The sequence below is a fragment of the Pristiophorus japonicus genome, unplaced genomic scaffold (genome assembly GCF_044704955.1).
Source record: "Pristiophorus japonicus isolate sPriJap1 unplaced genomic scaffold, sPriJap1.hap1 HAP1_SCAFFOLD_650, whole genome shotgun sequence".
Lineage (NCBI taxonomy): Eukaryota > Metazoa > Chordata > Chondrichthyes > Pristiophoridae > Pristiophorus > Pristiophorus japonicus.
Genome location: NW_027254562.1, coordinates 22,952 through 49,420, shown reverse-complemented (window position 1 = coordinate 49,420; position 26,469 = coordinate 22,952). Strand labels below are relative to the sequence as shown.

At 45.4% G+C, this 26,469-nt stretch overlaps 1 protein-coding gene across 1 annotated transcript in view; it reads right to left on the bottom strand.

Annotated features, from left to right (window-relative positions):
* The window catches only part of mtor (mechanistic target of rapamycin kinase), a 269,702-nt gene that overhangs the window by 225,835 nt on the left and 17,398 nt on the right, over positions 1 to 26,469 (bottom strand). The window contains exons 8-11 of the mRNA XM_070874034.1: positions 23,874 to 24,079; positions 7,227 to 7,349; positions 6,964 to 7,047; positions 5,690 to 5,782 (exon numbers count right to left, since the gene is read on the bottom strand). Of these exons, the coding sequence (XP_070730135.1) occupies positions 5,690 to 5,782; positions 6,964 to 7,047; positions 7,227 to 7,349; positions 23,874 to 24,079 (506 nt within the window). The remainder of the gene's footprint in view (positions 1 to 5,689; positions 5,783 to 6,963; positions 7,048 to 7,226; positions 7,350 to 23,873; positions 24,080 to 26,469) is intronic.

Below are 26,469 nucleotides of genomic sequence, written 5' to 3'. Positions count from 1 at the left end.
GCCTCTACCCCTACACATGCCTGTTGTCTCTGACTTCTGCTTGCTCACCCTGACCCCAAGGTTTTTTCTGCTTTCTGGACGAAGGCGCATTTGTTGTTGGTGGTGTTGGACAGGGACAGACCTAGCAGACAGCATTGTGGAAGGCCCAGGTTCCTCTTCGGATTCTTTTTCAGCCGGAGGTTGGTCTGGGGATTGGAAAGCGAGTGTCGGCAGTTGATGCTGCCAATTGCTGTTGGGCAATGACAGACTGGGTGTGTCCACTTATCTCTGACATTCCCTCCCTAATCTGTCCAGACACTGCATCAGCTGCCTCTGACATTCCCACCCTAATCTCCGACATTCCCACCCTAATCTCCGACATTCCCTCCCTGATCTCCAACATCCTCTCCCTAACCTGTCTCGACACTGCTCCCATTCCTCCAGTGTTGCTACTTCTACTGACAGCCGCACAAATTCTACCCTCACCCCACCCATGGTGTCCAGGAGCGATCTCGTTAGCTCAATGCTCTTCCTACTCATTCCTATGATCTGTCCTAGGTCTCCTGCATCCTGCATTTCAGGATGAGCTCTCCTTCCCACCCTCCTCGGCCGTCTGCCAGGTGAGGCTTGCTGCAACCCACTGGGACCTGCAGCCTCAGACTGTACCCCATGAAATGTCGCATCGCTCAGCACAGGGCTTGGTGTCAGGGGGTTCACCGGCTCCAATTCCAATGTAACCATCTCATTATTGGGGTCTTCCTGCTGCTCGTCATTGTCCAGCTCATCCTCATCCTGAAGCTGATGAAGAATATCTGGACTGACTGCTTCCTGATCTTCTGCTTCAGCTTCTGTCTCTTCCTGATGCACAACATCTGCAAAACATAACAGAGCAGATGATTGCTCAGCAGCAGAGGAGGGGTGGCAGGGTGACATGAGTACACGGGTCACACAGCGCAGGCTCTTTTCAAAGACCACGATGCCAGCCCAGACTGTGCAATTTGCAGGGCTTGCCCTATCTCGGTAACCTGGGCCCAGCGTCCACATTGATGGTTGATCTTCTCTTGCGAGATTTAATCACATCAACGGTCCTCTGTACCACGGCTGTTAGTTGCTGCCTACTTGGTGCACCTCCTCCAGTTTTTGACCTTTCTCGGTTGATCTGTGACACCTTCCTCTGCAAAGATGAAAATAGAACTTTTTAAAGAGAGGGTCCTTCTGCTGTGGTGGCCACACACACACATATTAGTGACATTTACAAATGTAATTGCAGTGCATAAATAAAAATATTACTTACAGTAACTGCTTGGCCAAGGTCCTGCCACTTCTTTTTGATCTGCGTGCTGCTTCTCGGGGTCATGGCCACTGCATTAAACTCTTCTGCAACTTGGTCTCAAAGTTTTTCTAGTAGAGAGGGTTTCAGTTTCTTTTGCCCCATTCTTCCTTTGTTCTCAAGCACATCCCATCTACTCTCAATGATGTCTACCAGGGGCTTAATTTCTTCTGCTAGAAATCTCTTCACCCTTCCCCCTTCCCTTGGATCCATCTTTTGCAGCTAAAAATTTAAATGTCCAGATCCAGCTCTGATCCCAATGTGTTCTCACAAGCTGCTGATCCAGACCAGGAAGTTCACTGTGGATGCGTGGACACACCAGTCACGTGGAAAAAGGTTTTTTTTTCCGGCGCATGCTCACCTACTTTTCGGCATACACTTGAAGCTCCACCCCCAGATTTAACTTTGGGTACCGCAGCGCCAAAATTAAATTTTAACTTGGGTGAAAGTTGTATTTTTTTTCCCGACGCAATCGGGCACAAAAAAAAATCATCCGTACATCCTCCTGGGCGCCAAAAATCGGCAAGGAGGAAAATAAAGCCCTTAGAGTAGGTCTGCAAAATAAACTGGGTCTTAAATAAGAGGTAATGTCTGAAATGCATCGGCGATTACACAGGTTCTCAACAATATCCTTCAATTTGTTTAATGGGCTTTCTGTAATCTCCAGTTAATTTATATTGTCTATTTTGACTTGTCTCCTGCAGTTTTCTACCAACATCCACAGGCTACAGCACCTGGCTGCTGAAGGAGGTCAAGCTCCTCAGTACCAATTACTGTCAGATGTAATTACGCGCACAGGCTAGAGTGATAACACAGGAAGTGGAAAAAATTCTGAGTAAGATTTTTAAAATTGACGAATGGGTCTATGGTGGGTAATAAAGAGGTAACATTCCATTTGTTCTCCAGTAATTCTATTAAATTCATCTTAAGGGAGTAAGTCTATGCATAATTATATTTTATACAAAACACAGGGTTTCAACCACATAAAAATTAAGTTCAAATTGTTTCACTTTTGATTCAAGCACAGAGCGAGGTCATCCTGATGTTAAAAATGCAGTGCTTCACATTCCAAATTGTTGCAGTGCAAGAGTAATAGGAAGAGATAAAGCAGTGCGTTTAAAGTGGGTAGAAAAATTTCTGGCAGACCAGCTATGTAAAGATTCGTGATTTTGTGCCACAGATCCATTTCAGGGACCCGATATCTATGTTGTGCTGGCTCTGTGATTAGCAAGAGCCAAGGGGCAAAGAACAGAGATCTGCAGGTGGACTGAACCAATACATTCTGGTATGAACCTCCACTGTAACTTGCACATCTTTGTAACAAGAAGTGCTAGAATTTTTTTTCAAAAATGGTCAAGATTTATCATCTATCGAAACACTCGGAAATATTTGACACGAGACAATCTGTTTTTCTTCCTAATCCTGTGTCTCCCCAGGTCATACTGCAACTGTGACCAACATGAGTAGCCAAAATGGTTCCGGCTTTATCATTGGCTGGTTCACAGCAGCACAGGCAAAGATGTTACGGTGATGTAGGATGGTGCTCGGTCTGATTTCCCCTCCCCCCTTGGGGGAACAAAAAGAGAGAAGGAACAGAAACATTTGGTCTCTGCTCAGCTCTTCCCCATGGTGAAACTGCTAAAATCAGGCAGAGAGGTTTGGTGAAATCACAGGTACAGATTCACACTCCTTTGGTGCTCTAACATGCTTATAAAAGGACATTTTTTTTTTGTATTAAGAAAGATTTAATATAGGCAACTCTGAATTATCCAGGTCCCTCGGGGATTGGGCTATGCCAGGTAAATGATTTCTCCATTAGAGCGATTGACATTATAAAGTTAAAACCCGTGCCTTCCCTGTCCGAAAGGACTCTGATATCAGCGGCCCGATGTCTTCCCAGCTGAAATTTAAAATCCCGTTACAATGGTTTCCCGTTGGATCCGTGTGTGGATAATCGAGAGTTGCCTGTAACTAATTTCAGATCCACGCTATAACTTCAAAGAATCAATCAATCATCTCTATAATAAAGAGGCCAGGTCTGTAGAATTCCTCCTACAATTCTTAACATTCAAATAAAATAATTAAATTAAAAAAAGGGCAGTGTAATCTTTTAGAACATTCAAAAATAATACGATTTTAAAATCTCTCTCCAAGCTTACCCAAATTCTAATATTTCAAGTCTCTTTCACAAGTGAATTTATTTTCTATGTAGATTAAATCATTTGTTTACCTTTGCAATCTATAAAAGATAATCAATCAAGAAGGCAATGCGATATGTTGGGAGAACCAACATTTGGAACCATTGCAGGTGGGACAGGGGTTGTGCATTTAATCTAATGGTTTTCCCATAGTCCTATGTTCACCAGTCTCTGCCTAATCACGGTGGGAATGCGGTAAGTGGAGGCCAGGTGCTCCCCAGCAGGGAGGGATTTCCAATTTCCTCTAGCCCATGTCACACATCTGCTAAAAATGTTTTCATAGAAACTAGGGCCTGGTCTGAGAGCTTCCCGACAATCAACCTACGCTTCCAGGTGAAGGTGAGGACTGAGTAAGAGAAGAAAAGCAAAAATGAGAGCGACTGGGATTTGTAACCTTAAAACAACACAATCACTTTTAGCATCACTTTCTTCACCAATACGCTGCAACTATAGTTTTTCTGCACAAATAAGCCATCCAAGTTATATTCATTACTCATTTCTGTGTCAGCTTGAAATCACAGCTACACGTGCAGCAATAAAAATACACAAAGGAGTGGAAGACAGCTGGCAACTGCTGTTACAATAACTTGTTTTCAACCCAGACAGATCAGAAGGACTCTAGGGCCAATTTTCCTACCACCCCTCTGCTCCAGTGTGGTTTAGGAGCACTGCTCCCGTGCAGGCCCAGGTGCATCCAGATTTCCTGTCCTGGGTCATTGCTGTAAGCATGAGGCACCCTCGGGGCAGGCCCACTTCCTGGCAGACCCTAGCGCTGGTGGGTGGGGCAGGAAATTGAAGTGCAGCTGCAGGTCTCTCCCATAACCTTCCACCAATTTCTCACTCATATGTAGCTAAATGAACAGGAATTGGGAATTAAGATTCCAGAACATCAACTCGAAAGATCTTCAAAAAAAATTAACAGTTCTCCAGAGCAAGTTCAAGTTCGAGTTCTAGTCCTCCAGAGCAACTGAAGCTGCAGCTCATTAAAGCCTCATCAGCTAGGCTCGTGCAATACGTGAGAATGCAAACCATATGCCATTTCAGATTACACTACTTAGTTGAAAAAGTCAGGGTCATAGAACCATAAGAGAATGCCAATGTTGCCTGGCCTCACAGTTGGAAGCAGAGCCCAGATTTTCCCTTTGATCTTTCAGTGTGAAGTGACCAAGAACAGAAGATGATCAAAACAAAAACTGAGATTGTACTTCTTTCAGTAATCAAAAGAATAGACGAGCTGTAGCCCATCACATAATCCAGATCCATAGCAGCTGAACATGCTACTTTGCAAAGATTTTAAACAAAGGTGACTTCTTCATAAAGTTTACTCTGTATTTTTGCAACTGGAATAACCATGTTTCTATTTCATGCTGAATCAGCACATAAGATAACCATTTCAGCAACAACTTATTTATATATAGCGTCTTTAACGTAATAAAACATCCCAAGGCACTTCACAGCAGTGTAATAAGACAAAACAGATAAATTTGACACCGAGCCACATAAGAAATTATGGTAGTTGACCAAGAGGTAGGTTTTAAGGAGTGTCTTAAAAGAGGGAAGAGAGGCGGAGAGGTTTAGGGAGTTCCAGAGTTTAGGGCCCAGGCAGCTGAAGGCACGGCCACCAATGGTTGAGCGATTATAATCAGGGATGCTCAAGAGGGCAGAATTTGAGGAGCACAGACATCTCGGGGGGTTGTGAAGTTGAAAGAGATTAAAGAAATAGGGAGGGGGTGAGAATTTTGAAATCGAGGCGTTGCTTAACCAGCAACCAATGTAAGTCAGGGAGCGCAGGGATGATAGGTGATCAGGATTTTGTGCGAGTTAGGACACGGGCTGCCGAGTTTTCGATGACCTCAAGTTTACGTAGGGTAGAATGTGGGAAGCCAGCCAGGAGTGCGTTGAAGTATTCGAGTCTAGAGGTAACAAAGGCATGGAACGAAGGTACTCAAAGTACTAGATAACCATAGCTAAATATTCAACGCTCAAAAGACTCTTAGGTTATCAGGTTAATTCTAATTGTTTTCTCACATACAGGCACGTATGTACATCACCATCCTATATCCAGAAAATTAAAATGCTTAACTTGCAACTTTCCAAACATTCCAGTGAAGTAGTCAGTTAGTTTGTTATTGCAAAGAAGCACAGCTATAATATCGATAGACGGATGTGCAGAGTGGTCTACCTGTCTTTTCGCAAGTGACGAAGAATCCTGAAGCATGTCCATTATGATAGGAAATAGTTCATCCATCCACTTTCTCATCTCCAGTCCACTCACCTTCAGGAACAAACATTACCGACTGTAAGGCTCCTCAAATTAAAAAAAGCTATCAGTTGATACAGATTTGAAATAAGCAATCTTTAAATGTTCAATTTTACAACTGGCCAGTCACCATTCTATCTTCAAGAAACATACTTGAAGGCAAGTCATAAAAGTAGCAAAATATTTTAACCAATAGCACAAATGATTTTGCAATTACAAAGGCATCTTAAGTACATGGGTCTAATATATATGATGTTGCAGATCAAATGTAGCTAAAAACCTGAAAGTCTGTCTGGCAGTTACAAATAGCCAAAACAAAGTACTGCTAAATAACATTTTTAGAATATCAACTAATTCTCAAATTTCTTACATCCTACATACATATGAAGCCAGAAAGATCAATAGGCAACTAAAATATCCACCAAAAATACTCAATGATAAATCATAAATAGCAGATTTTTGATTGATAAATTGATCATATCTAGTTTTCCAATTTTGCCGGCATTTGTCTGACAAATTCCCTGTCCTGGTTAAGAAAATAGCGAATAACAAAACTATCCTTTGTTGTCACAATGGCTGATTCAGTCAACCAGTCATGAAACACTAAACATAACAGCAGCATTTCATCCTACAACATTAACACTGGGTCAAAATTTCTGATAGGATTCCAGCCCCACTGCAGGACTTCAGCACAGTCCAGACTGGCACTGCAGTGCAGTCCTGAGAGAGTGTTGCATTGTCCGAAGTGCCATCTTTTGGATGAGACATTAAACCAAGACTCCTATCTGCTTATTCAGATGGACATAAAAGATCGCATGGCATTATTCAAAGAGGAACAAGTGAAGGTGAACACATTAACTGGTCAGTTATCACATTGCTATTTGTGTAACCTTGATGTGAACATATTGGTTGCCGCATTTACCTGCAATAACTGACTACATTGCAAACGTACTTCATTGGTTTTGAAGCACTTGTGGACATCCTAAGGATGTGAAAAGCACTATATAAATGCATGTTTGTTTGTTCGTTCTTTATTTATTTTCCCCACCTATTACTTCATTGCCAGAGTAATCCTCCTACATAATTCCATTTCATTCTAACAGTATTACATTGCACATTTTGTATTTAAGTCTCTGGTCCTTAAATGCAACAAATTGTATTGTACATAAGTAGCCATGCTGTAATATCAACCTTACCTGGGCAAGTTCCCCAATTGTAGCCAGGACACTAACAATGACACCAGGGTTGGGATCATGATCCTTCAGTTTTAAGATTAAGGCCTGGAAGGAAGCACACAGTCACTTGAGAGCAAATATGTTGTTTTTTCCCCCCAACATCTGATAATGTGCTCTTTCTTGTTAATGAACATCAACATATGAAACAATTTTAAACTTTCAATGACAATTTAATCTTTTTACACTGATCATCACTGCAGGAATTGTCATTCCCGCTCACTTACCTTGAGAATAGGCTCCATATATGGGCGGATAAGACGAGGGGCGTTTGAAACCAGGTGGCCCAACATTCGGGCGCTTTGCTCTTTGTTTCGACCTACTCCACTATGCTCCAGTTCGGTTAAAATCTAGAAATCACAAAGAAATTATAAATAGACTGAAACTCACCACGGCTTCTTCGGCAGCACCTCCCAAACTCGCGACCTCTACCACCTAGAAGACATGGGCAACACGTGTATGGGAGCACCATCACCTACAAGTTCCCCACCGTCCTGACTTGGAAATATATCGCTGTTCCTTCATCGTCACTAGATCAAAATCTTGGAACTCCCTCCCAAACAGCACTGTGGGAGTATCTTCACCACAGGGACTGCAGAGGTTCAAGGCAGTGGCTCACCACCACCTTCTCAAGGGCAATTAGGGATGGGCAATAAATGCCAGCCTTGCCAGCGACGTCCACTTTTTAAAAAGGTCAGCACATTCTTTATTTTTGATAACAATTGATTTGTGTACATTCACATTTCAGTCTCTCAGAGGGCTTATGAGGCAATCTATGATTATAAAGACCACATCAATATCTGCAGAGTGAAGAATTGATGCAAACTACTGGCTCCAACAACAATCTGCAGAAGATTCTCCCACGGCTCTGGTATACAAGCTATACCTAGGGGTGGTCTGAAAAAATTTGTATTCTCTTGAATGGCAAAGGCCTAAACACTTACCACAATGTTGCAGTTAAGTACCTCATAATAAGAACATAAAAATTAGGAGCAGGAGTAGGCCATTCGGCTCCTCGAGCCTGCTCCGCCATTCAATAAGATCATGGCTGATGATCTACCTCAATTTCACTTTTCTGCACTATCCTCATATCCTCTTCTCCACATGTAGTATGTTCTATTTATAAATGTCTATAAATTAGAAATATATTAATCATTTATATGCAAAGATATATAATTCTGGATTTTGGCAGTAACTGGAAGCATTTCTGGCAGAGAGGCAAAATCCTAGCAACATGGTTTCCCATAGTGGGTGACTGGTTCTCTGTGAGACAGAATATTGGAAAATGCACAAAGAGCAGCTGAGTCAGACAGGCAGACACAACTAATTGGTATTTAGAAGTGTTTACTGCAGATATAATTGAGAATCTGGCAGTACCCAATGGAAATCACTAGTGGAGATGGCTTAGAGGAGTGTCAAGTCATAACCAACTTTCAAAGTCAGTGGGAAGGTGTCAGTTTTTGTTCTATAATGGCAATGATATTACAGTGTGTAAACTATAAATGTGGCTCATGCATTTTGCAGAAGGAGCCCTTGGTACAGAGAATCATTGGCATGCTGGAGGAGGGAAGATCAATAAATCGTACTAGGAAGCTGGCTGGAACTACAATTGAGAGTTTGGATAATCACAGCTGCCAGACCACACACGTGTTCTCATTTAGTAAGAGTTACTCTATGTTGAAGTGCACACTAATGATGTCTTTAGATTGCAACCTCTGAAAGACTGCTTTTGTTTAAATCCTAAATTGCAAGATGTATTTAAAAAGCAACTCAAATCACAAACATCGAGAAATGTGGCAGAAACCAATGTTTTGCAAAAAAACTCATTATGTCTGTTATATTATGATGTCAACATTATTAAAAAAATACAACTGGAAGCCTTTGAAGTATCGAGTTACATGGCTGAAAAATGAGCGTTCATTATGAAGCACTTAAGTGTCAGCTCTTTCAGTCTTCTTTCCAGACTGCTTCCACCACATACAGACTACCAAAGACAGGCCCAAGTTTCCCCAGGAGTTGCTCTGTTTTTTTGGAGCAACAGGATTTTTTTGGAATAACTTAAAAATCACAATACTCCCCACTTAAGTTGTTCCAGTGTAAGTGAGTTAGTTAGGTTTTTTTTTAAAGTTAAGTTTTTTTTTCCAAAAGGGGACGTTACCAGCCACTTACATCTGTTTTAGCCATTTAAGCAAGTTTAGCCAGCTAAAACTTACTCCAAACTAACTTAAGCCAAAGTGGCCACTTTTGTACGTTCTGAAAAACCCTGCGGTGAATTAAGAGATCAGCACAGGTAGCCAGAGATGGGGGGGGGGGGGGGGAAAGAGCAGGGAAGTTAGAGGATTCTCCAAAGCATTAAAGACTTCACTTTTAACGATGAAGAACCATAGAAACCATCATAATTAATAAAGAATAATAAATGAAAAATAAATCAAGTAATAAGAAATAAAAAGTCCTACCTTGCCGACTGGAGCACGCACCGGAAAAACCCTTTGGCCAGGGCTAGGGGCGGGAGGCTCGCAGCCAGCAGGAGAGATCTGTGCGCTCACATAGTGTAAGGCAATCAGTCACGTGTAAGGCAATGTGTCTGGAAACGGTCCAAAACCCTGCTGATAACCTTGCAGCTTAGTGAGGTGAAGCACAAAGTCAGCTTCTGGGTCAAATGCCAAGAATGGTTTGTGTTATGTCCTAGGATGCTCTGATAATGACTCCACGAGGCAATGTGTTGTACTTGAACTGTAATGACCTTAGTCCTTTATTGATAACTCCAGAGTGAGGATCACACCTGGTGGCCTGCCTTTTATACTAGGCCAGGCACACCTGTACAGGTAACCTACAAGTCTCCCATTGCTGAGCCCTCTGGTGGCACATCTTGTGATAGTACAAACAGTAGCCATGTGGGATACATGACAGTTTGTATGAAAGGGCCTGCAGTCACCCAAAAGCTGCCATATATAGACTTTAATTGACGGCAATTATCCCTTCCACAGAATTGCATTTCAGTGCTTGACCTGCAAAGTTAACTTCTTTCTCTAAAAGCGAAGCAAGGGTACAACTGAGCAATGAAATGGGAGTGAATCCAGTCGATGGACAGCTATGACTGCCCCCTGCAGATTCACACTGACTGATTTGTAGCTATCATTTTAAATATCTCTGTTGGAAGCCAGGTCTGTATAGGTCAGTGGGGGTGGAGGGGGGGGGATGTGGGGAGAATTTTGGTTTTTTTTTCGATCCAATAAACCAACTTCTTAGGCTACAAGTGCTGAAGCTGTGGAGGATTCTTACTTCCAGTTAGGTGCAAGTACCCTCTTGGACTTGTAATAACGAGCTAGCCTGTGGATTCTGCTCTCAATAAGAATCAAACGGAACTTGGCATCTTTATCCTTCCTATTCCTCCCCAAATGCTTGCGGACAGCCACAGCAGTCTTGATCAAATGGCGGTGAGCCCAGGGCTAGGGGCGGCGTACTTCGGGCCCCTCCCACATAGCCTGCAGAGATTCGGGGGCGAGGAGCTACTGCACATGCGTGCACACTCTAGCGCACATGTGCAGAGATCCCGGCACTGTTTTCAGCGCCGGGACTTGGCTCCGCCCCCCATTCCTTCTGCTGCGCGACGCCAAGGGCCTGCATCGTTCCAGCTACGGGGAGAATACCACGGTAACTTTTAGGCGCGGTTTTTGTTTTAAAAAGTCGCCGCAACTCACGGAGGTGCGCCGTTCTAAGCGTTGGGGCAAACTTGGGCCCATAATATCTGGACATGTTTTCAAGTTGCATTTTATCAACAATAACATTTCACTACATGCCAGGGATATTGGATACATTACCATCCCAGGGAAATAGAGTAAAATAAAAATATCCTAAAAAGTGAATGTAATTAAAGTGGTACAAATGAAGTTATTTTCTGCAAAATAAATTCCTGCTTGTGAGGTTGTTGGTGTAGATGTCATCACGCTATGCCAAAACTATTTCTGCTTCACATCAGTGTGTAATGGTGTATTTCCATCCTGAAACCCAAGTGTTTTGACCATGCTTTTGCTCACCACCCCCATCTCTCCCACTTCTTGGTTGAGTGTCCACTGCTCCTCCTGTAAAACTCCCTGCGATGTTTTATTATTTGAAAGGCTCTATATAAATGTAATCAGTTGTTTTAAAACTATTTTAGTTTATATTAGAACTGGAAAGAGATAAATAATGACAGATTTGCTCAGGTTTACCTTGGAAAGTAATAGTAGTGCAGGAAAATTGGTTCTTAGAAAAATAGGAATGATGATATTGAAAAGCTCCAATAGACTCAAAGTTGTTTCAAGAATCACAATGAAACTACTACAGTTCCAAGAACAAAAACAGGTGTAATGAGGGTAGTTGTCCCAAAGCCCTGAACAATGTGCTCCTACATCACACCAAGTAAAGCATCTCACAACAGTTAGTAAAACAGAATCTTCAAGCAGCCCATCAAGAGCAGGCTTATTTTCCAGGTGGCAAAATTTCTAAATTTAAAAATTAAAATTTCAATTTCCAGATTTAAAATTTAAATTTTTCCAATTTCAGAACCCCTTTCAAGAAAAGGAATAAATACGATCATGAAAAACATCACATAATGCAGAGTACTTTAAAAGCTTTCCGGAAACCTTGTACAGTTAATGCATTTTGCAGAACGCAAAGAAACAATACTGAACATTGAAAAATGACGGTAGTTACCAAATCAGATGGCAACGGAACTATTCCAAATAAAAGTTTTCTAACTATGCTGGTGCCACTAATAAGGCTCCTACTATCCCTCATTCCCAAATCATTGCACAGAAAAGGACTATTAGGGCTGCTCTCAAAGGATATTAAATAATTACCAACATCCAGTTGTTCAGGCTGGATTATAGCACTGACAACTCAATGCAGAGGATGGAAATTCAGAAGGCTTGGCCTCCTCGGGTCAATATCATATGCTTCCAAGCATCCAATCAGTTAGTGGCATTGGTGGAAACTGAGAAGAAGAAATCAGCATAGGTTATAAAATAAGACCAAGACCCTTAAAGTTTGACATCTGTTCTGAATTTGCACTGAAAGGGTCACCAGACAATTTAGAAATTATTTCATTTCCTCTTGGGGCAGGCCTGAGAGAGACCTTGACTGTGCAACGATTCAGCCTGCAAACAGTGCCTCACAGTTGTGTTTCGATTTATTATAACATTTCCAGTCTCCAAACTGGAGACTTCAAGGGAAATGGCATGTTCCAACTTACTTCCTTTCATGGAACTAAATCTTTCTATTTTCCCTATACCGTATCACCTCCTGCATCTGAGAGAGTGGCCCCAATTTTTACAGGGAGGGTGCGAGGACAGTGAAAGCGGCCAGGGATAAATTTAAAAGCAGGACCTCATTACAATTTTTTTCTTCCGTTTCCCGCCCGACAGCCCGCCAAATAGACAGACTGGCCGGCTGCCGGGCGGGAAAAACAGCAGCAGGAGGATGCAGGTGGGGACCCTTGGGAACAGCAATCGTGAGGTGGGAATGCCAGAGATTGGAGCTTGCAGGGTGGAGGTTGAGGAGGTCCGCCATAGTCGTGGCTGGGGCAGGAGGGGGCGGTGGGACAAAGAGATAGGCCCAGGGAAACCTGCGTGGCAACTGTTAAATTTACATCAGGCTCCCAGTTACACTGTGGGTGCCTGATTTAAGTAAGTTAATGAGGTTTTCCCACCTCGCCACGGTGGGATACTCGCACGCCACGAAACTTGCTGTTATGAAAATGGCGGCAGACTTGTATGCGGTGGGTTGGCTTCTTTTTTTTTAACAACCACCCCCCCCCCCCTCCCAAACCTTCTCCCGTCGGTCATGGGGGAGTTACTATTAAGGCCAGCGGGTGGGAACCCTGCTCTAAGGATTTGCTGATGCCATTCTTCAGCTTGCTTCTCAGAGCCTCCAAGCACAATCTGAGAAAGACACACATTTTGATTTCCCCTCTACCGTAATACAAGCTGAACAACTAATTCAGTGTGGACAGACTCACTCTGCTGGTGTACACGAACGCATCGACTTTGCATACGTACGCAAACATGAAGTGGAAAGAAACTTAAGAATCTTAGTAGATTTATCACTCAACATGTTCAAACAATGTCGTGCAGCAGAGCAGAACCAATCGAATATTGAACTACTCATCCAAAGCAGCAGAATACAAGTCAGAGAAAGTCATGATCAAACTGTATTGTGCTCTGGTAACACACCTTAAGTACTGAGTCCACTTTTGGTCATTGAGAACGAGGACCACATTGGAAACGGTGCAAAAAAGTGCCAAGACTGACTGCAAGTGTCAGGAGTCTGAATTACAAGGAAAAACTGGAGAAACTTGAGGCTAAAAATTTCATTCTGCCCCGTTTGGGAAACTAACTTTTCAGGGAGCGCAAAAGTATCGCCGTGCGGAAAAGATACGAGGGTGCCGGGAACTTCCACTTTAGCGCTCCAAGAGGGAAGTGGAGCGCTAAATCAAGCGCTACCACTTCCCTTAGAGCGCTAAAGGGAGTGAGGAGGGGGTATCAGCAGAGTTCTGAGCAAGGTTCGGGGCAACGCTGCCTTCTTCACAGGCTACTTCCCTCCCTTCTTCACAGGCTACTTCCCTCCCTTAAAGGGAAGGGACAATGTTGCGTTGAATGAATCCTCAGGCTGTGTCTGTTGGGCCACAGCATCTGCGCTACGTGCATAGCAGCCCCAAGCACTCAGTGCAGGGCTGAGCAATCGCGGGGGCATTCCGGATTCCGGAGATGAGGGGATTGACTTATGAGGGTAGGTTGAGCATGTTGGGCCTATACACATTGGAGTTTAGAAGAATGAGAGGTGATCTTATTGAAACTTATAAGATAATGAGGGGGCTCGACAAGGTGGATGTAGAGAGGATATTTCCACTCATAAGGGGAACTAAAACTAGGGGACATAGTCTTAAAATAAGGGGCCGTCCATTTAAAACTTAGATAAGGAGAAATTTCTTCTCTCAGGAGGGTTGTAAATCTGTGGAATTCTCAGCCCCAAAGAGCTGTGGAGGCTGGGTCATTGAATATATTTAAGGCAGAGATAGACAGATTTTTGAACGATAAGGGAGTAAAGGGTTATGGGGAGCGGGCAGGGAAGTGGAGCCGAGTCCATGATCAGATCAGCCATGATCTTATTGAATGGCGGAGAAGGCTCGAGGGGCCAAATGGCCTGCTCCTGCTCCTATTTCTTATGTCTTATGCTCTAAAAGAAATCAGGAGGCACCAGAATGGAGATATAAATATGTTTTTCCCAACCTGAGCACCGCCTTTAAATATCGCTCCCAAGCGGCCAGCCGAGGTGACAACGCCTCTTGCAGCTGCCGCTGTTGATACCCGCCGATGCTGCAGGTGGCGGAAGTGAGTATCACATCCGGGGTGCTGCGCACCGGATGATGTCACAATCTACGGGCTGCAAGAGAACGAGACGGGAAGTGCTAGTGCCAGCGCAAAACCACCAGGGGAGTTCGCGAGTGTTGGTGATTTCGCACCCGGTCCGTAACCCCTTATCGCCCAGTTACTGACCCCTGCGGGTGCTAACGGGAGGGGCAAACCAGGCCAATTTTTCCCCCTTGGGCTTCTAAGGCTTGAAAAACGACATGCAAGAGGTATCTTATAGAAGTATAGTTAATGGCATAGTCAACTGAAATTTTCATGTCTGGGATCGACACATTTTTATTAGGCAAGATTATCAAAGATAATAAAAACAGAAAATGATGGAATGCTGCTTGACCTATTCAGCAGGTCAGGCAGCATCTGTGGAGAGAGAAACAGAGTTAACGTTGCAGGTCGATGACCCTTTGTCAGAACTGGAAAAAGTTAAGCAAGTGTAGGGGCAGGGAAAGGGGGAGGGGAGGAAAGAACAAAAGGGAAGGTCTGTGATGGGGTGGAAGGCAGGAGCGATTAAGAGATAAAAGGGATGATGTTGCAAGGCAAAAGGAAATGGTAATGGGGCAAATTAACAAAAGAGGAGTGTAGATAGGGTGTAAATGGAAATGGCAGAATCATCAACGGCTGGCATGAAAGAGAGAAAAAGAGGGGGAAAAAATTGGGGCAGGGGTTACGGTCTGAAATTGTTGAACTCGATGTTGTGTCCAGAAGGCTGTAAAGTGCCTAAACAAAAGATGATGTGCTGTTCCTCGAGCTGACATTGAGTTTCTTCGGAACAGTGTAGGAGGCCGAGGACGGAGAGGTCAGAGTGGGAGTGGAGCAGAGAATCAAAGTGACAGGCGACCGGAAGCTCGGGGTCACACTTACGGACTGAATGGAAGTATTCTGCAAAGCGGTCACCCAATGTGCATTTGGTCTTCCCAATGTGGAAACGACCACATCGTGAGCAGCGAATACAGTACACTAAATTGAAAGTACAAGTAAATTGTTGTTTCACCTGGAAGGAGTGTTTGGGGCACTGGACAGTCCGAAGGGAGGAGGTAAAAAAGGGCAGATGTTGCATCTCCTGCGCTTGCACAGGAAGGTGTTGTTGGAAGGGGAGGGCATGATTGAGGAGTGGACCAGGGTGTTGTGGAGGGAGCGGTCCCTTCGGAATGCCGGGAGGGGAGGGGAAGATATGTTTGGTGGTGGGATCATGCTGGAGGTGACAGAAATGGCGGAGGATGATTGTTGAATGTGGAGGCTGGTGGGGTGAAAGATGAGGAACACCACCTCATCTTTTGTTCAGGCACTTTACAGTCTTCTGGACTCAACATCAAGTTCAACAATTTCAAGGGGAAGGGGTGAGAGCAGAAGTCGAGGGCCATGTCAACCACGGTAGAGGGAAATCCTCGGTTGAGGGAAAAGGAAGACATATCGGAAGTACTAGTATGGAAGGTGGCATCGTCAGAACAGATGCAACGGAGAAACTAGGAGAATGGAATGGAGTCCTTACAGGAAGAGGGGTGGGAGGAAGTTAGTCCAGGTAGCTGGGGGAGTCAGTGGGCTAATAGTGAATATTTGTCAATAGCCTATCTGCAGAAATAGAGATAGAGAAGTTGAGGAAGGGAAGAGTCAGAAATGGACGATGTGAAGGTGAGGGAAGGGTAGAAATTGGAAGCAAAGTGAATCAAATTTTCTAGTTCAGGGCGAGAGCGGGAAACAGCACCGATACAGTCATCAATGTACTGGAAAAAGAGGTGAGGGAGGGGACCAGAGTAGGACTGGAACAAAGAATCTTCCACATATCCAACTAAAAGGCAGGCATAGCTAGAACACACACAGGTTCCCATAGAAACACCTTTAATTTGGAGGACATGAGTGGAGTCAAAGGAGAGGTTATTCAATGTGAGAACAAGTTCAGCCAGGTGGAGGAGGGCGGTGGTGGATGGGGACTGGTTGGGCCTCTGTTCAAGGAACAAGCGGAGCGCCCTCAGGCCCAGCGGCAGCGAGAGGCGTACCTGTGCAGCTGCAGCGGGGAGAGAAGGCAAAAAAGAAGTAGAAAGAAATCAAAAGGTGACGTCACAGCCAAGGGGGTAAGTGATTGGCTGGTGATTGGTGAGTAGTTTTTCTTTTTTCTCTTCTATAACAGTGAGTAAACGTTAACATTGTTGTTGCCAATTTAAGTGTATCTAAGGGTTAAGTCATAGCAGGAGAGCTCGGTCGGGTGTTATGCTCCTCCTGTACCATGTGGGAACTCAGGGACGACTCCAGTGTCCCTGACGACTATGTGTGCAGGAAGTGTATCCACCTCCAGCTCCTGACGGTCCGCGTTGCGGAGTTGGAGTCAAGGGTGGATTCACTCTGGAGCATCCACGATGCTGAGAATGACGTGAGTATCACGTGTAGCGAGTTGGTCGTACCGCAGGGAAAGGGTCCACAGCCAGATAGGGAATGGAAGACCAACAGGAAGAGCAGTGCAAGGAAGGTAGTGCAGGACTCCCCTGTGGTCATCCCCCTGCAAAACAGATACACTGCTTTGGGTACTGTTGAAGGGGATGACTCATCAGGGGAGGGCAGCAGCAGCCAAGTTCATGGCACCGTGGCTGGCTCTGTTGCACAGGAGGGCAGGAAAAAGAGTGGGAGAGCGATAGTGATAGGGGATTCAATTGTAAGGGGAATAGATAGGCGTTTCTGCAGCCGCAACCGAGACTCCAGGATGGTATGTTGCCTCCCTGGTGCAAGGATCAAGGATGTCTCGGAGCGGGTGCAGGACATTCTAAAAAGGGAGGGAGATCAGCCAGTTGTCGTGGTGCACATTGGTACCAACGACATAGGTAAAAAAAGGGATGAGGTCCTATGAAACAAATTTAAGGAGCTAGGAGCTAAATTAAAAAGTAGGACCTCAAAAGTAGTAATTTCGGGATTGCTACCAGTGCCACGTGCTAGTCAGAGTAGGAATCGCAGGATAGCGCAGATGAATACGTGGCTTGAGCAGTGGTGCAGCAGGGAGGGATTCAAATTCCTGGGACATTGGAACCGGTTCTGGGGGAGGTGGGACCAGTACAAACCGGACGGTCTGCACCTGGGCAGGACCAGAACCAATGTCCTAGGGGAAGTGTTTGCTAGTGCTGTTGGGGAGGAGTTAAACTAATATGGCAGGGAGATGGGAACCAATGCAGGGAGACAGAGGGAAACAAAAAGGAAGCAAAAGCAAAAGACAGAAAGGAGATGAGGAAAAGTGGAGGGCAGAGAAACCCAAGGCAAAGAACAAAAAGGGCCATTGTACAGCAAAATTCTAAAAGGACAAAGGGTGTTAAAAAAACAAGCCTGAAGGCTTTGTGTCTTAATGCAAGGAGTATCCGCAATAAGGTGGATGAATTAACTGTGCAAATAGATGTTAACAAATATGATGTGATTGGGATTACGGAGACGTGGCTCCAGGATGATCAGGGATAGGAACTCAACATCCAGGGGTATTCAACATTCAGGAAAGATAGAATAAAAGGAAAAGGAGGTGGGGTAGCATTGCTGGTTAAGGAGGAAATTAAGACAATAGTTCGGAAGGACATTAGCTTGGATGATGTGGAATCTATATGGGTAGAGCTGCAGAATACCAAAGGGCAAAAAACGTTAGTGGGAGTTGTGTACAGACCTCCAAACAGTCGTAGTGATGTTGGGGAGGGCATCAAACATGAAATTAGGGGTGCGTGCAATAAAGGTGCAGCAGTTATAATGGGTGACTTTAATATGCACATAGATTGGGTTAACCAAACTGGAAGCAATACGGTGGAGGAGGATTTCCTGGAGTGCATAAGGGATGGTTTTTTTAGACCAATATGTCGAGGAACCAACTAGGGGGGAGGCCATCTTAGACTGGGTGTTGTGTAATGAGAGAGGATTAATTAGCAATCTCGTTGTGCGAGGCCCCTTGGGGAAGAGTGACCATAATATGGTGGCATTCTGCATTAGGATGGAGAATGAAACAGTTAATTCAGAGACCATGGTCCAGAACTTAAAGAAGGGTAACTTTGAAGGTATGAGGCGTGAATTGGCTAGGATAGATTGGCGAATGATACTTAAGGGGTTGACTGTGGATGGGCAATGGCAGATATTTAGAGACCGCATGGATGAACTACAACAATTGTACATTCCTGTCTGGCGTAAAAATAAAAAAGGAAAGGTGGCTCAACCGTGGTTATCAAGGGAAATCAGGGATAGTATTAAAGCCAAGGAAGTGGCATACAAATTGGCCAGAAATAGCAGCAAACCCAGGGACTGGGAGAAATTTAGAACTCAGCAGAGGAGGACAAAGGGTTTAATTAGGGCAGGGAAAATGGAGTACGAGAAGAAGCTTGAAGGGAACATTAAGACGGATTGCAAAAGTTTCTATAGATCTGTAAAGAGAAAAAGGTTAGTAAAGACAAACGTAGGTCCCCTGCAGTCAGAATCAGGGGAAGTCATAACGGGGAACAAAGAAATGGCGGACCAATTGAACAAGTACTTTGGTTCGGTATTCACTAAGGAGGACACAAACAACCTTCCGGATATAAAAGGGGTCGGAGGGTCTAGTAAGGAGGAGGAACTGAGGGAAATCCTTATTAGTCGGGAAATTGTGTTGGGGAAATTGATGGGATTGAAGGCCGATAAATCCCCAGGGCCTGATGGACTGCATCCCAGATTACTTAAGGAGGTGGCCTTGGAAATAGTGGATGCATTGACAGTCATTTTCCAACATTCCATTGACTCTGGATCAGTTCCTATCGAGTGGAGGGTAGCCAATGTAACCCCACTTTTTAAAAAAGGAGGGCGAGAGATAACAGGGAATTATAGACCGGTCAGCCTGACATCGGTAGTGGGTAAAATGATGGAATCAATTATTAAGGATGTCATAGCAGTGCATTTGGAAAGAGGTGACTTGATAGGTCCAAGTCAGCATGGATTTGTGAAAGGGAAATCATGCTTGACAAATCTTCTGGAATTTTTTGAGGATGTTTCCAGTAAAGTGGACAAGGGAGAATCAGTTGATGTGGTATATTTGGACTTTCAGAAGGCTTTCGACAAGGTCCCACACAAGAGATTAATGTGCAAAGTTAAAGCACAAGGGATTGGGGGTAGTGTGCTGACATGGATTGAGAACTGGTTGTCAGACAGGAAGCAAAGAGTAGGAGTAAATGGGGACTTTTCAGAATGGCAGGCAGTGACTAGTGGGGTACCGCAAGGTTCTGTGCTGGGGCCCTAGCTGTTTACACTGTACATTAATGATTTAGACGAGGGGATTAAATGTAGTATCTCCAAATTTGCAGATGACACTAAGTTGGGTGGCAGTGTGAGCTGCGAGGAGGATGCTATGAGGCTGCAGAGCGACTTGGATAGGTTCGGTGAGTGGGCAAATGCATGGCAGATGAAGTATAATGTGGATAAATGTGAGGTTATCCACTTTGGTGGTAAAAACAGAGAGACAGACTATTATCTGAATGGTGACAGATTAGGAAAAGGGGAGGTGCAAAGAGACCTGGGTGTCATGGTACATCAGTCGTTGAAGGTTAGCATGCAGGTACAGCAGGTGGTTAAGAAAGCAAATGGCATGTTGGCCTTCATAGCAAGGGGATTTGAGTACAGGGGCAGGGAGGTGTTGCTACAGTTGTACAGGGCCTTGGTGAGGCCACACCTGGAGTATTGTGTACAGTTTTGGTCTCCTAACCTGAGGAAGGACATTCTTGCTATTGAGGGAGTGCAGCGAAGGTTCACCAGACTGATTCCCAGGATGGCGGGACTGACCTATCAAGAAAGACTGGATCAACTGGGCTTGTATTCACTGGAGTTCAGAAGAATGAGAGGGGACCTCATAGAAACGTTTAAAATTCTGACGGGGTTAGACAGGTTAGATGCAGGAAGAATGTTCCCAATGTTGGGGAAGTCCAGAACCAGGGGTCACAGGATAAGGGGTAAGCCATTTAGGACCGAGATGAGGAGGAATTTCTTCACCCAGAGAGTGGTGAACCTGTGGAATTCTCTACCACAGAAAGTTGTTGAGGCCAATTCACTAAATATATTCAAAAAGGAGTTAGATGAAGTCCTTACTACGAGGGGGATCAAGGGGTATGGCGAGAAAGCAGGAATGGGGTACTGAAGTTGCATGTTCAGCCATGAACTCATTTTTTGAATGGCGGTGCAGGCTAGAAGGGCCGAATGGCCTACTCCTGCACCTGTTTTCTATGTTTCTATGTCCTGGTGGGGAATGGAAGTGTAGAGGGATTGGACATCAAGTGAAAAGGAGACAGTTGGTGCCAGGAAATTGGAAATTAAAGTGGTGGAGAGCATTGGAAGAGTCGTGGATGTAGGTGGGAACAGACTGGACAAGGGGAGAAAAAAAGTGTGTCGAGATAGGAATAAATCAGTTCCGTGGGGCAGGAACAGGCTGAAAAGATCATCAAAGGATATGGATCAAGGGCTCATAAATGGATTTCAGATACAGATCAGCCATGATCTAATTGAATGGTGGAATGGCTGAATGGCCTACTCCTATACTTATGCACAATACCTTGGATTACTATTTTCACCCGACATAAATGAGTAGTGACTACTCCGCCGCAGCTCTAAATCTAGCATATTCCCTGATGTAGAATTCTATTGTAACCGAGACACAGTTTTTGCAATTTTTCTTCTACATTCCAGTTTTCTTTGCTATGATAAAGTTCTAAATAGAACATGTTTAAAAATACACCAAGTTCCTAGATTTCTATGTAGCATATTATCATGTTGTCTACCCATTTTGATTCTCTTACCCCCACCCTCCGCACCCCAGTATCTTCTCACAGTGGTATAACAGATCTCAACTGGATGAAAAAATAAGCTGTTGAAAGTCTCTCAACATGAATGAATGAATGATTGCTATTAAGTAGAAAAAACACTTTGAAACCGTTTAGTATTAATGTACAAATTGTTTGTTTTTTTCATTACTGCTTGTAATTACATAAATGAGATGCATTCTTTGCACTTAGTACACATCCAGTAATACTGATTATCTCTCATCCTCTCCCCCTCCCGAAAAATCCCATGTCGATGCTAGTGTGTGGAATCAAGACTGAAACACTGACTTTCAGTAGTTTTTCCTAAAAAATGCACTCCACCTACTGGCAAAATAAAGTTCCCATAAGGATTTTGGGATAAACACAAAAAAGTGCTGGAAATAGGACAGGTCTGCTAGCACCTGCAAAGACAAATGACAGAGTAATGTTCCTGAAGACGGGTCCACATCCAAAATATTAACCTGTCATTTCTTTTTACAAGGCCTCTTCTGTTCATTGCGCATATCAATAAATTTAATATAGTCCTCGAGGATGCAATATAGAAATTTGTAAATTATACCAAACTAACAGGTATCGTTCATTCATGAGAAGATGAAGAAGCTGCAAGGAGTACTAATATAGGGGAAATGGGCTAAAAAGTAGAACATTGAAATCAATGCCATTAATTATGTGGTGGTACACCATGGTAAAAAAGTAACATTAGTACCTGTAATTATACTCTGAATGGAAGTAGGCTTGGTGTTGTGGACGAGTGGAAGGATTTGGGAATACATGTTCACAGTACATTAAAGGCAGTACCTTAGGTTGATAAGGCAGGAATGAAATTCTAGCATTTCTCACAAGGGGTAAAGACAAGAGGTAACGATGAGCCTATATAAAATCTTAATAAGACCTCAGAATACTGTGTGCAGTATTGAGCTTCACACTATAGGAAGGATATTGAGGCTTGAAAGAGAGCACAACGCAGATTCTCCAGAATTCTGCCCGATATGAGAACATACAAATACAAAGAGCTGAAAAAATTGGCCTCTTTTTGTCAGAACAATGTAGATTTTAGGGTGATACAATAGAAGTGCTTAAAACAAAGGCTGGGACAGAGTAGATACGTGTAGACTGTTTCCAGTACTTTATGGGGTCTCTTCCAGGTGAGTGGATGAGGCAGAAAGTATATCAACATTCAAATTAGATTGGAGAGGTGGATGAAGGAAAAGACGATTTTGCTTGAATGAAGGGTCAACAATGACATGGAGTGGTTGGACCAAAATGCCCGATTCCATGTTGTATTTCTATAGATGTTGGAAGACCTGCTGTGTATTTCCAGGATTTTCTGTTGTCAGATTTCAAAGAATTACATTGAATCGGCAGCACAGACACAGGCCATTTGGTCCAACTGGTCTATGACTGTTTATACTTCACATGAGCCTTCTCCCATTCTAATGAGCTCTTCCTACTCTGCCCTCTTACCCCTCTATTCCTTTCTCCCTTTCCTTTATTTTCCAGAATTTTGACACGGTCCTCTCAGGTTACTGTATCATCCATTCTGTGTACATGGTACACAGATGTACAAATCTTGATTGAGCACACGGAGAACTACTATAGGGATTTTGCAAGAGAAGAGGAAACAGGTAATGTGTAATACTGGATCTTAGCTTATGCTTTGCTGGACACAGTATTATTTTCAGCAGTTACACTAAATGTGTTGTCTTTTTGCTTTGCTTCGACATCCAGTGCTGGATGAGCAGAAATTTTCATTAATTGAACACTGGGAAGACCGAAGTCATTGTTTTCGGTCCCTGCCACAAACTCCGTGCCCTAGCCATTGATTCCATCCCTCTCCCGAGCTTCTGGCTGAGACTGAACCACGCTGTTCATAACCTTGGTGTCATATTTGACCTTGAAATGAGCTTTTGACCACATATCTACAGCATAATTAACACCGCCTATTTCTACCTCCATCACATCGCCGGTCTCAGCCCTTGCCTCAACTCATCTGCTGCAGAAGTCCTCATTCATGCCTTTGTTACCTCTAGACTTGACTATTCCAACGCACTCCTGTCTGGCTATCCCACATTCTACCCCACGTAAACTTGTGGTGATCCAAAACTCGGCTGCCTCTGTCCTAATTCACACCAAGTCCCGCTCACCCAACACCCTTGTGCTCGTTGACCTACATTGGTTCCGGTTAAGTAATGCCTCAATTTCAACATACTCATCCTTGTTTTTAAATCCTTCCATGGCCATGCCCCTGCCCCTCTTTATCTCTATAATCTCCTTTAACTATTCCACCACCCCCCTCCCCCTCCAAGAGATGTCTGCATTCCTCTAATTCTGCCCTTTTGAGCATCCCTGATTATAATCGCTCAATCATTGGTGGCTGTGCCTTCTGTTGCCTAGGCCCTAAGCTGTGGAATGTCCTGCCTAAACCACTCCGGCTTTCCACCTCTCTTTCCTCCTTCAAGACGCTCCTTAAAACCTACCTCTTTGACCAAGCTTTCGGTCACCTGCCCTAATTTCTCCTTATATGGCTTGATGTCAAATGTTTTATCTCATAATACTCCTGTGAAGCGTCTTAAAGGCGCTATATAAATACAAGTTGTTGTTGTAGTTATTATTTAGCTGGATGCAAATTATATAGTTTGAAATTCATCCATACTAGTAAATAACAAACATTTATTACTTTTACCTGTATCAGCATTTTGCGAAGAAAAGGCATCACAAATGCAGGATTCATGCTGCTCAGTCTACCGATGGTGCAGATGGAAAGCTCTCGAATTTCAAACACTTCATCATTCAGTGCCACAAATAGTGCTTGCAGGTTCTCTGCCTGGGCTAAATGGGCATCAAATCGCTCATCCAATGAGGCCAACACACAGTAACGAATATCAGGATCTGAATAAATGAGATGGACAGGCTGATTTTTCACCTTCGATTTTAAATTTAAAAATACACACCAGAGGTTTGAACTGCTGATCCAAAACTAGCAGGTATTTTAACATTTGCTAATCTGTTATGAATAGAAACCATTATAAGTGCAGTTTCACATTTTAAAAAAGGTGCACCTTTTAAAAATAGAATACTGCAGAAGCAAAGTTATGGAAAACAGTTTCTCTTATTGTTATTTTATCCTTAAAATGTAACACTTTGCTGCACATTTACAGAAAATGGTTCTCTCATGCGATTTTGGCTTCCTTATAAAATCAGGTTGTGTCTGACAGCAGACCTCAAAAGTTATAGGAGACAGTAAACAATATTGAACAGGCAAGGCCACAACACTATTTCAAGTTAAAATTGTGCTGGTACAATACGGCAGCGTAGGTTCAAACTGGTAAAAGACAAAATTCGGTAGGGTGCTTCCTCATACAAAGGGCCCAAGTTTCCACAAGAAAAAAAACGGGCGCCCCTCCGAGCTGGGCGCCTGTTTTTCGCGCCTAAAACGGCGCCTAAAAAAATCCTCGGTAGTCTGCACCTACTTACAGGTCCTCTGGCCCTTGGCGCAGTCAGCACAAGCTGTGTGGGGGGGGCGGAGCCAGATCCCGGCACTGAAAACAGTGCCGGGACCTCTGCAAATGCGCGCTACAGTCGGCACGCAAGTGCAGTAGCTCCAGACGCCGAACTGTGTGGGAGGGGCCCGAAGCACGCAGCCCCTAGCCCTGGCCCAATGGCCTCACTGGGGCTCCTCCCACGGCCAGCTCCTGCTCCCCGCCTGACCAGACCCGACACTCGCTCCCCCCCCCCGCCCAGACCCGACCCCCGCTCCCCCCCGCCCCGACGACCCGCTCCCCCCCCGACATCCGCTCCCCCCCCACCCCGACACCCGCTCCCCCCCCCGCCGCCCCGACCCGACACCCGCTCCCGCAAACCCCGACTGACCCGACCCGCGCTCCTGTTCCCCGATCCGACGCCCCCCCCCTCTCTCTCTCTCTCTCTCCCTCCCTCTCTCTCTCTCTCTCTCTCCCCCTCCTCTCTCCCCCTCCCTCCCTCTCTCTCTCTCTCCCTCCCCTCTCTCTCTCTCTCCCCCTCCCTCCCCTCTCTCTCTCCCCCTCCCTCCCCTCTCTCTCTCCCCCTCCCTCCCCTCTCTCTCTCCCCCTCCCTCTCTCTCTCCCCCTCCCTCCCCTCTCTCTCTCTCCCCTCCCTCCCTCCCCTCTCTCTCCCCCTCTCCCTCTCTCCCCCCCTCTCTCTCTCTCTCTCCCCCCCTCTTTCTCTCTCCCCCTCCCTCCCTCCCTCTCTCTCCCCCTCCCTCCCTCCCCTCCCCCCCTCCCTCTCTCTCCCCCTCCCTCCCTCCCCCTCCCCCTCTCTCTCTCTCTCTCTCTCTCCCCCTCCCTCCTCTCTCTCTCTCCCCCTCCCTCCCCTCTCTCTCCCCCTCCCTCCCTCCCCTCTCTCCCCTCCCTCTCCTCTCTCCCCCTCCCTCCCCTCCCTCCCTCCCCCCTCCCTCCCTCCCCTCTCTCTCCCCCTCCCTCCTCTCTCTCTCTCCCTCTCTCCCCCTCCCTCCCTCCCCTCTCTCCCCCTCCCTCCCTCCCCTCTCTCTCCCCCTCCCTCCCCTCTCTCCCCCTCCCTCTCCCCTCTCCCCTCCCTCTCCCTCTCTCCCCCTCCCTCTCCCTCTCTCTCCCCCTCCCTCTCTCTCTCTCTCTCTCTCTCTCTCTCCCCCCTCCCTCCTCTCTCTCTCTCCCCCTCCCTCCTCTCTCTCTCTCCCCCTCCCTCTCTCCCCTCTCTCCCCCCCTCCCTCCCCTCTCTCCCCCTCCCTCTCCTCTCTCCCCCTCCCTCCCTCCCCCTCCCTCCCTCCCCCTCCCTCCCTCCCCCTCTCTCTCTCTCTCCCCCTCCCTCCTCTCTCTCTCTCCCCCTCCCTCCCTCCCCTCTCTCTCCCCCTCCCTCCCCTCTCTCTCTCCCCCCCTCCCTCCCCTCTCTCTCTCCCCCTCCCTCCCCTCTCTCTCTCCCCCTCCCTCCCCTCTCATCCCTCCCTCCCCTCTCTCTCTCTCCCCCTCCCTCCCCTCTCTCTCTCTCCCCCTCCCTCCCCTCTCTCTCTCTCCCCCTCCCTCCCCTCTCTCTCTCTCCCCCTCCCTCCCCTCTCTCTCTCCCCCTCCCCCTCCCTCCCCTCTCTCTCTCTCTCTCTCCCCCTCCCTCCCTCCCTCTCTCTCAGCGGCACGAACGGCTGCAGAATTCTCCCTGGCTGAAGCACTTTCACACAGGTAGGAAGATGTTTTATTTAATCTTTTCGTGGCTTATAAATGTTTATTCAGGTTGGATTTATTTGTATAATATTTGTAGAAGTATAAATAAGGATT